Below are 11,632 nucleotides of genomic sequence, written 5' to 3' on the forward strand. Positions count from 1 at the left end.
TCCTCTTATGTCAGGACCAGGTGCCAAAGAGATACTTCCTATACTATGTTATTGCTTTTCATTTTCATTTTGAAGGAGGGAATTAACAGATGTTCTGAGGTAGGATTATACCTAACTATTAAAGAGATTATTTGAAGCATATCTGAACAACTGAATACGTGAAACAGTAAAAGAACTAACATCTAATTTGTGCACAGGTCTAAAACTGATTAATTCTTACTCTGAATATGTACTTTCCCTATAAACGTTTTTGAAAAGACTATTTGATTAATGTTCCACTTAATGTTTTAATAAAGCATTTACTTTTAGAAAAAGCAGTTGGCTGAGTTACTGCAGGCTCTGACTTTTCAGCCATTGGTGCCTAGAGGAATGATTGACTTGCCTGGCTATGTACCCAGGGAAGGCACCACTGATCTAGTGACATCTCCTCAAAATGCAAGTAAAAACCAATACAGGAATAATCTATGTTCAAGAGAATGAGCTTAACCAATTTAATCCTATTTTAGTGCTGGGAAATGCCATGCTACTATTTCCTCAAGAAAATCAGTTTAAGCGTCAGAGGAAAGCTGCCATATTATAAAAATGACTAAATTCCATTTTTTTGGTTTTTGGGTTTTTTTTAAACTCATCGTTTTTAAACATGACAAAGAAAGCAGAAGATTCTGCAAGGAGTTGACCCCAAACCTCCACTTTGAAGCAAAAATCTCAAATTACTTCAAAATATCAAAGTGAACCAAATCCCAAGTCTAACTGAATACAAAGCACAGGTTTTAAAGTCAAACATAGCATTTAAAAACCTTTATAAAGTAAGTTACATATTACCTGGTAATTGTTTTGGTTTTGTGATAACCTCAATTGGTTTGATGATACAAAAGGTGGAGAAAAATTACTCCGTGATGAATTTGTATTACTGTACATTGTATTAGATGCTGTATGTAATGAGGTCCGTGGTGTCAAGTGGTAGTCTCTGTTTTGATACAGTACATTGTCTGACATATCTCTAATATTCACCATTTGTGAATTTGGCATATTTCTTCCTGGTCCAGACAAAGTTGTACTTTGGTTCTCAGCTCGAAGGGAAATGCCACTTTCATAAAATCTTGAGTAGCTTGGTATCTGTGCTCCCATCGATGCCAACTCTTCCTCTCTGGCATATTCATCCTCAGCATCTCCAGTCTCCATTGCAATGGACAAACAAGTACCTTCTACTGAGCTAGACTTCTGTGAGGCATTTCCTTCCAGAATTCTCTGGGGGCAATCACTAACTGCCAATGAAAACACTTCACGGATTTCCAAGTTTTGTGTTCTACAGTAAGGGTCTCTAATAGTTGGCTTCTGCCCACACAGGTTATGTGATGCCAGACCTGTGTGTTCAGGCTTATATGACCTTTGAATCCCAACTGGTTCAATTTTGCAAGGCCGGTGGCATACAGATGGTTTTTGAGGTACTGTCATTTCAGAGGCTTGCACGGAAGAGCTTCCATAGTTTTTCTTTGTGTGATTGTATACAGAGTTTCCAGCATTTAGAACACTTGTCTGTCTTGACAAAATAATTGTTTTTTCACCTAGGAGCAGGGAGGCATTTTTACAGTGTGCTACTTGTCTTTGAATAGGAATGTGCAACTGAAACTCAGTATCATTTTTACTGGCTGTTTTCTGAATAGGGATTTTATGTGCTTCTGTAATTTGTGTATTTGTATGTTTGGTTGCCCCTTGCCTACTTGATGACTTGGCCGGACTATATATACCAGTTACAATGACATCATTATTGGTAGATGTCCAAGAAGACTGTTGGCTTGCGGTTTGAGCAATATTAACCACATTTCTGACTGTAATGTCTGGAGCTGCCAAAGAGGTACTGGAAACAGTTCCTGTTGTTGCTGCTCCTGATTCAGAATTCTTACTACTCATTTTTCTTCGCTTATTGCCAACCCACGTCTGGAAGGATAAAAAATGGTATTATGAAAATAATTTTAAGAACAAACCAAAAGAACACCATTTTTAAGTGATACATTGTATCCTCATTTGTCATAGAACCAAGGCCTACACATAGGTAAAAGAAAAAGATACAATAAAAGAAAAAGTGACTAAAGTATGAGGCCAAAGATCATCAAGGACTCACAGTTGATAAATAACTAGGAACTCTAAGAATGAGTGTATTATTGCTCCTCTTTCCTCAAAACCCATCCAATTAATATGTATCAAAAACCCTAAAAATGTTTATATCCTTTGAACCAGTAAGTACATTTCTGGGAATTTATCCTAAAAAATAATCACAGGTGGTAGACGAAGTGTATGCACAATGATATTCATCATATATTTATTTATAGTAGTGAAAAATTGGAAGCATACTAAAGGTAGGCTATTTAATGACATTATAAAATGCTCATAATACTGTTAAAAATGCATTTGTAATCTTCAGTTTTAATGACTTCTGTTGCATGGCTATATCATAACTTTGTTAAGTTCATACTGCTAGCTATTTATATTATTTTTAGAAATACCCATTATTATAAATCATATTGCAATATACCTCATAGTACATGCGTCTTTGTGCTATTGCTTCATTAGAATGCAATACTAGAAGGGAAATTGCTAGGCTCTGATATTTTCAAAGTACCCTCCAATGTTTGAGAGTTTCGGATTCCTCTCAATCTCATCAACAGTTTGCATTATCTTTTTGTAGTCTTTACTAGTCTAGGAGTTAATAAAAGATACATAATTGCTGTTTTGATTTGAATTTCTATGGTTACTATATTATTTTGATAGAATTGCTCATCCGTTACCTTTACCCATTTTTATATCAGGGCGTTTGTCTTTTTAAATTGATTTGTAAGAGCAATTTTCTACTACAGACAGTAACATTTTGAAACATGCTGTGAACTTATTTTTCCAGTTTGTCATTAATTTATGGTAGTTATTTTCTTCTCTTCTTTACTTACCAAATTTTATACAATGAATATGTATTACTTTTATAAACATAGAAAAGTTATTAATTAAAATAATACTGTGCTTGGCATTTAGGATTTGATTACAAAATACAGACTTTTATATAAGTAATTTATTATAATTATCTTAGTATTATTATGCTAAATCATGGTTCTTCTCAAAATATGAAGTTAAGAAATATTAAGTTCCATGATGTGATTACCAAACTTTATAATTACTCTAAAATGCATACCATATTATACACTACCAAAACACATTAATCTATTAAAAATTAAACAAAATAAATGAATAAATTAGAACATTAAATGAACTAATCTTGTACAAATGTGGTGCAGGGTATATTTGTTTAACTTTTGTATGATGTGTTTTTGAAGACCTCATAATTTATCCAATTTTCAATATTTATACAATGCATATTTATATAATGTATAATTATATACAACATTAATGTTGCTGTAACACTGTAAATAAAAACTAATATGTACTGAATCCCAATTATATATAAATAATATATAATTTTCTTTAAATATATTAGCTCCTTTGGTAGGTGTTATTTTTCTGATTGTATAAACGAAGAAACTGAGGTTCAGAACTAATAAGCTGCTTGTGGAAGGATATCCTGCCAGCAAGTGGCAGAGCAAAGATTCAAAGTCAATTCTTCCTGACCTCAAAGCACATTCCCCTTTCATTATCCCACATGTAGTGGTTAGAAACTCCTGAAATAGACATCTCTGTTGGACATTTTACTTTTATAATTATTTCTCCCACTAAAAAAAAAAAAAAAAATGTTCCGGAAACTGTGATGCTCCATTTTGCTTCACACGAGGCAGTAGAAATTTTAAACACACTGATTTACTTTCAGGAAACAGGAGCAAGAATTATAAGCATAAGGACACATGAATGTAAATGTCACAGGAGACAGGACAGAAAAACTAAAGCATATACTACAGAAAAATATTTAAAAAGAAATGTTTAGGTAAACATAATTTCCAAAAAGATGACTTTTACAAATATTCAAAATAAGTTGCCATGTTATCGCTTTTCAGGTAGAAAGAAAAAGCACCTGTGGGAAGCATGATGCATTTGTACATAATTTTTACAAAAACATATAAGCTTTATGTTTAAAAACCTTTCAACGGGAAAGCATACTAAATTGGTAAAATTTGAATTCAGGAACTACTAGATGTGAAGGGCATCTCTGGGCCATATTTCCAAAAAAAACCCCACAATCTACTGTATTCTCATCACACAATACCTACCTTAATACAGGAAGTTTAAGAGTGATCTTAGTGCATTGCAAATTTATGACTTACTTGTATAGTTTTATAGTTTATACATATATATGCATATTACGTAGCTACATACTTTACTAGACATTTATATTATGCACCTATCAAAAAGTAAAATACAAATAAAATAATATCATTTACACATGAAACTCAGCTATCTAACAATCTAGCAACCTCATTTACCTAGAACCCAGCCAACACAGATGTTACAAGACCCATGTACTTCAGTAATAGGACAAACCCTGACCTTAAAACCCACTTTCTTTGATTTTATACATAATTTCAACAAATCCGGTATCTTAATCTACAACGAATTAGAAATAAAATAGAAGGGGCAATGGTGATAAAGGTTGCTGTTTGCAGGCACCCTGATAGCACCAAAACTGAAAATGTTCACTAAACATTGCTCACTAAAAAGGAGAAGAAAGGGAAAACATAACAGAACCAATGTGAGAAGTCACTAAATAGCAGTCTAGGGTTCTTTAATTAAAGGGAAAATAACCCCATATACCTTACCAAGTTGTGAGCATTATTATTTTATAGCACAGTACAATATTTGATTTTCATAATGAAAACCCTGAGTCAAAAAAGTAAGGATTCAATTATTTTCTATGTTCTCTATTGAAGAAAAGTAGAAAAGTAATACTTAAGAAATATTTCCATTTAAAATGTTAAAAATAAAGAAAATTCATTGCCTGAGGGCTCCCAATAACTGAATTAAATTTTATTAGAAGTTGTTCAGTTATAGGATTCAAAGTTTACCAGGGCTTATCAAATGTAAATGGTTCTCATTGTTAATGCCTCATTGGTGAGAAGAAAAAAAAATGAGTAAAACAAAATCGATATGATGAGAATTTGGCGTAAGGAACTAACCAAGCATTAGCACATAGGAAAAAAAGAAAGAAAAGACATTGGGTCAACAATCCTTGGTGTCCATAAAATTCACTACACTTCTCTCTTAGAAATTCGCTGTCTCTAAACCTCTTTTCCTTTTCTTATACCTCTTTCTTTTCCTGTTCCTTTACCCCACTATATTTATTTTCGCCTGGATGTTTTAACATTGAAGTTTCCTTTACATTGGGATCAAGTTCTTAATACAGTGGGGCTTGAGTTTATTTGAGGAAAAACACAACAAATACTGCAATAAAAAATAATAAAGAAAGATCTCTTTCAAGTAGGACATATAGACCTAGCAAAATATCAGGGGCAGGTGAGGGATTGTGGAGTGATGAGTCTACAAACAACTCCCTTTTCCTCTCATTGTAAAAGCCATCAAAATCGTATTGGGATTTAGATTAGGAAGACTGAACTTGTGAACAATTTACATTCTCCTGGAATGGAAAGAATGAATGTTTTACACAATTCCTTATAATTTATACAACATTTTACTTGTAATCTCGCATTCTAAGAATTTATTATCTTTCATTCCCATTGTTTGTTTTAAATTTTCACACCATTTGGAGCATAAAGATAAATCTCTATATTTCAACACTCTCAATATTCAAGCACAATCAAGTAAGTTATGAAGGGAAGATTGCAATAACAAATGTGAAAGTAACAGTCCACAACGCGGCTGCCTAGGAAGGCTTTTCACTTTCAGGTAATAGATCAAAGAAAAAAAAAACTGAAGAAAATTAAGAAAATTACTGCAGGAAAAAAAAAAGTTTGTTCTTATAAAATGCAATCTCATCAACTTGAAATAGTACACATTTTTATATTACTTTTTCTAAGGTAATTAAACATTTTCCTCTGAGGTTTAGTAACTGCATTTCAAATAGGTCATTAAGAACTATCAATAGGAGGTATTTCTAGTTCTTACACAAATCTGTGTATGACTGCTGATCTCAGCAAATAAAAAACAGATTTTCTGGATATGTTTTCCTCGAATTGGTGGCATAACTCCCTATTTGAAGGTAAATATTTTTTAGACTTTAAGAAAGAAATTTTCTGAAGAAGTCTGCTTATCAAAAGATTTTTATCTTTAGAGTCTTTGAAGGTAAATCCAACAGCAAAATAAACTTAAAAACGGACATTCTTTTTCTTTCCTGAATTAGTCTAATGAATGCCAAGGATGGGAAAGCTGCTCGTCTTTGAATCACTAAGGTTTCACGACAAGAGAATTTGTAGCATGTTTAAACAAACATTGAACGACCTATGCATTCGATAAAATCCGTGACGAGCCCTGTTAGGTTTATCTCTTGCCTTCTCTTTATCATCCTCTCATTGCCTTTCACTAGTGTGTAGCAGCTCTGATTTTTAAAGCTGAATAACTGTGGCTGTGATAAAGAAAAATTTCCTCCTTTGGAATTTCTTGTCTCTTACTCGCTAACCCTTTAAAATGCATGCATTTTACTTAGAAATAGAAGATATTCATAAAACAGACTAGGTTTTCCTAAAATGACAAAAATAATAAAGTCATAAATGCCTGATGAAAAATTGAACAAAAAATACGCTAGGTACGCAATATTCCTTTGACAAATGCCTGTTTTAATGATATCATTTGGGGGGTTATATCTAGATTAACTTGGGGTTTAAAGAAAGCATAAGATCAACAACTAATCTTAAAGGTATTTATTAGTTTAAAGAACTGGAATTTTTAAAAGCTATGTTTACACTGCAAAGGTTTTATTGTTTTCAAGGTATTTATAGAAACAAATGCATACTAAATTATTAGCTCTATTTATTTTAAAAATTAGTATTGTTATACCAGGGAAATGAAGCTGTCTATAAAGTTAGTGACTTCATACCCTGAATGTTTTTCTCATATTAAGCAAATATCACTTGTAATAAAAAGCTATACATTCAAGTGTAAGACCTCAATACTTACCCTGACTACACTGAAGTCCAGCTTAGTCTCCTGTGCACACTGTAATATGAGCTGAAAGCAATTTTTACTTTGATTTGTCATTCCATTTTCATAATAACGTTGTAAAATCCTTTGTTGTTCTACAGTAAATACAGAACGTAGATTCATCTAAAAATAAAAGAACATACTCTGAAAAGCAGAATAAAAATTTGGTATGTGTAGAATTTGTACACTTTCATTTTTCGATACAATTTCAGTGCTTCCAAGCTGCAAGATTTCTTTAAGTGAATTAATCCCCAGTAATGGGCAATAATTTGTGTGCTGAAGGGAGACAGCTTCTCACTGAAAAATATACATAATGCGAACACATTCAATTTGTTCAGAAAAAGTACCAACTTTAAAGACAAAAAAAGAGTAAAGAAAACAGAAAAAAAAAAGAGGAAAGCCATTATCTGGTTAGTGTCAGTGCATGGGAAAAAAGGTTCATTCACTGAAATAAATATTTATGGCTAGTAAAGCCAGAGATGGTGGTAGCCATACGTGGTCAATTATCAACAGGGACACTCACTGTTCTTTGTCAAGCAAGGCATCTGGCTTATGTCTCACAGCCAGAAGCTGCACTCTGGAACAAAAGGATGCTTTTATTTTTTCTCTCTCTGGGATAAAGGGGTTCTTTTTATATATTAAGACAAAAGATCTTTTTAAAGCTTAAAATTAAACAGGAAGTTTTACTGACAGTGAAAATTTCTTTGCTATAGGCAATACTAACCAAAATAGTTATTTTAATAAATACAGTATGTAAACCAAAATTCAAAATCATGTACATTTTACTAAAAAATAAACCATGTAAAAACTATATACCCTTCAATTAAACCTACACCATCATAGTTAAGCAAGATAAGTAAAATAAAACCATTTATCTTTTCTGCCAATAAGATGTTTAATATTAAGGGAAAATGACTGTGTGAATCTAAAAAATAAAAGGCGGATCAAACTCTTTTTGAAAAGATGAATTCTAGTAGTGCATTTTATAAAGAACCCCTGTAATTAGATTAAACCAATTTCAGGTTTTTGGTAAAAGCTGTCACACTGAAATTGTTATTCCTAAAAAGTTGACAGACAGAAAGAAAACCTTTCCCAAAGAAAGTGTCCCTCCATAATTAGGAAAATAGCAACAACAAAAATACTACAAGCCAAACCAAGTAGAAATCTTTCTAGTATATTGTGTATGGCAACAGCCAAGTACATTGACATGAAAATAAAAAATAACTTCCCTTTTCCTGAATACTTTGAACAATAAAGCCATCTAATAAGTAAATTAAAGACATTCATACAGCCATCTACTGTAATTTGTACCCCTGACTTTTTTCTTTTTTGCCCATACGAGCATCTCCCTATCTAATGTTGAGAGATCTGTATCATGGGTGTGTGTGTGTGTGTGTGTGTGTGTGTATCCAAACTCACCAAAAAGTATACATTATACCAGTATGTTTAAGTTTTGTATGTCAATTATACCTCAATAAAGCTTAAGAAAAAATAAAGAGATCTGATTAGAGAAAATCAGATGTGGGAGAGGGCACAGAAAAGATGACAACAGGATTTCTCCCTAAAGCATTCAGAAACAAGGACTTCTACTAACTTTCTGAAGAGAGTCTCATTCAAGTACTAATGTGGAAGTATTAACCTCTTATCTACAATCTGACTAAATTTTCAAGGATATTTGGACCAATGGGTAGTGACAGTATCTATCAAAGCAATTTTTACTATCATGGTTGCCTGCTTTCAGAGCAATTTTGGGTTCCTTTTCCTAAATGGTTCAGCCACAATAAGGAGAAGAGCCAGAAAACAGAGGTCAAATACCTGAAATACTTCACTTGGTGTGGATTCAGAAGCAAGGTACCTTGTAATGGGTTCTGAGAGGAGTGGTAAATTTCCATTCATTAATGCACAATCAGGGTAATGGTCTGATTCTTCTCTGCAAGGTTCTACCTACTACAAAAGCCTAGAGTGAGAGTGCAAGATACGGGTGATCCCCAAGTGTCTAATAATATAGGAATATTTTCTTATTAGCTGGCTGCAACTATTACCCTTACTCAAGTATGATATAAACCTTACAAAGCACAGCAGGTCCTTCCCCACTGATACCAATAGCCAAATACAGGTGACTGAGTACCAAACAGATTTCTGGAGTCTACAACTCTGGCAATAGACAATACTGTGACCTTTTTAGGTTTCCCCTTAAACTCAGTATCAACAGCAGCAAGGCCACTTTGCTCAACAGATCTAGTATTTTTCTTTCAAGTTATAGGAAGTTCATTCTTTACCACAACTTGATAACCCCATTTGAGTAAGAGTACTTGTCATTATCTCCACCCACCCTAGTTATCTTGTTGTATGAAGTAGCCGTACAGCCGAAGTTATCTTGTTCTACGAATGACCACACAGCCAAAGTTCTTAATCATTTGTAAAAAACAATCAGGAAAAGAGTATTTAAAATATTCACTTTTAAAGTTAGGTTCTTATTTATGTGGAAGATAAAATGACAAGCCATCAATTCCATGGGAATTGAAGTCTGTTGGATTGGAGTGGAAAGGGTGGCTGAATTAGGAAATTAAACACTAAAGTAACAAGTCATTTAGCCTTGCTCCAAGATTTCCTAGTCTAATACTCTTTGCGTAGTACCGCTCACTCAGCACATGCCAGCCATAGGAATAAAACAACCTGTGTTCTATGCTCAGCTCCACTGCTGACTATTTGGTAAATCACTTAATTTTATGAGCATCCATTTCCTATTCTGTAAACTGCTGGATTATACAACTTGTCTTGCCTAGCAGTCCGGCTTGCTACAAATAAATTAGGATATGTGCACTCATTTTTCATAAATTGTAAAGCACGTTACAGTTGTAACATATTTATATTTTTAGTATAACTAGGCCCTTCAGTTTATCTATCATATTCAGGTCCCTCTCAGGTTTAGGATTCAGTGTTTTAATAGGGCTCTGAGCCATTGAGAAAATATTAAATTATGCTAAGTATGTTCTATTCCAGCAAGCAGAGCAATGAGTGAAATATTTTACATTTGTTGCTTTGCAAGTACCTGAAAAACACAGCTTCTAGAAATGACTCCTTCCTATAGGCTAAGGCTATATTTTCACATGGAAATATTTCAGATAAATTCCTATATAACACTGTTCTTATATATTTGATGCTATGCTTACACCAGCTCAATGCCCTAATAATGCCCCCGCTGGTTAAATCACTTAAAAAGTACCGAAAAAGACTTACTCATAATCACCATTTCAAATATAACACATTCATTCCAATATTAAAAATTTGAATTTGGGGTAAGCCATGGATGTTTTTTGTTTACAAAGAGTTGAGCTGAGATTAATATAACAGCTTGAATATCTTTATCTTGGCCAGCATGTCTATATTAACATTGTCCTTTATATCCATTATTATTATTCACTTTTAAATTCACATACAGTAAAATTCACTCTTTTCAAAGCTTCTTTTCTTTTTTCTTTTTGTTTTTTTTTGCCAGCCGGTACAGGGATCAAATCCCAGACCTTGGTGCTATCAGCACCACATTCTAATCAACTGAGCTAACCAGCCCCCTTAAAACTTATTCTTTTTGGTGTAGAGTTTTGTGTATAAGGCAAATTTATAAGTTAAGACAAAAGAAACTACCACTAGCAAGACACAGAATAGTTCCATTAATCCAAAATTTTCTCTTATACTATCTTTTCATAATCAACCCTTTCAGCCACCTTAGCTTTTGGCAACCACTGATCTGTTCCTATAATTTTGACCTTCATGGAATACTGTATAAATGGAATCATACAATATGTAGCCTTCTGAGCCTAGCTTCTTTCACTTTGCATAGAACATTTGAGATTCATCTGTGTTGTTATGCCTTATCAATAGTTTGCTCCTTTTTCTTGCAGAGTAGTATCCCATTGTATGAATGTACCACGGTAAATCCAATCATCCATTGAGGAATATTGATCTGTTTCAAGTTCTTGGTTATTATGAATAAAGCTGTTAAGAGTATTTGTATATTGGTTTCTGTGTGCAAGTGAATTTTCACATCCCTTGAGTAAATATTTAGAAGTGGGATTGCTGGGTGATATTTTCAGTGCATATTTAACTTTATAAGAGGTTGCTAAACTGTTTTCAAAAGTGGCCGTACATATTTGCATTCTCACCAACATTCAATGAAAGCTTCAGTTCCTTCACTTCTTCATCAGCATTTGTTACTGTCATATTTTCTAACAATTTTAGCCATCTTAATAGGTGCATAATTGTATATTATTATTGTGGTTTTAATTTGCATTTCCCTAGTGACTAATGATGTTAAACATTTTTTAATGTATTTTTCATCCATATATCTTCTTTGTGGAAGTATCTCATTCAAATATTTCCCAAATTTTTTAGTTGGGCTGTTTGTTTACTAAGTTTTGAGAGTTCATTATATATTGTGGATTTAAATCCTTCATCAGAAATATGATTTGAAGCATTTTCTTCCTGTCTGTGGCTTGTATTTTTATTTTGTTAACAGTGTATTTCACAGAGAAGAAGTTTTTAA

The 11,632-nt window shown here is 33.0% G+C and overlaps 1 protein-coding gene across 1 annotated transcript in view; it reads right to left on the bottom strand.

The window, feature by feature from the left end:
- HDX (highly divergent homeobox) overlaps nucleotides 1-7,212 on the bottom strand; it is a 150,932-nt gene extending 143,720 nt beyond the window's left edge. The window contains exons 1-2 of the mRNA XM_063084379.1: nucleotides 7,066-7,212; nucleotides 823-1,938 (exon numbers count right to left, since the gene is read on the bottom strand). Of these exons, the coding sequence (XP_062940449.1) occupies nucleotides 823-1,938; nucleotides 7,066-7,212 (1,263 nt within the window). The remainder of the gene's footprint in view (nucleotides 1-822; nucleotides 1,939-7,065) is intronic.
- Between the last annotated feature and the right edge of the window lie 4,420 nt (nucleotides 7,213-11,632).

The sequence above is a fragment of the Cynocephalus volans genome, chromosome X, assembly GCF_027409185.1.
Source record: "Cynocephalus volans isolate mCynVol1 chromosome X, mCynVol1.pri, whole genome shotgun sequence".
NCBI lineage: Eukaryota > Metazoa > Chordata > Mammalia > Dermoptera > Cynocephalidae > Cynocephalus > Cynocephalus volans.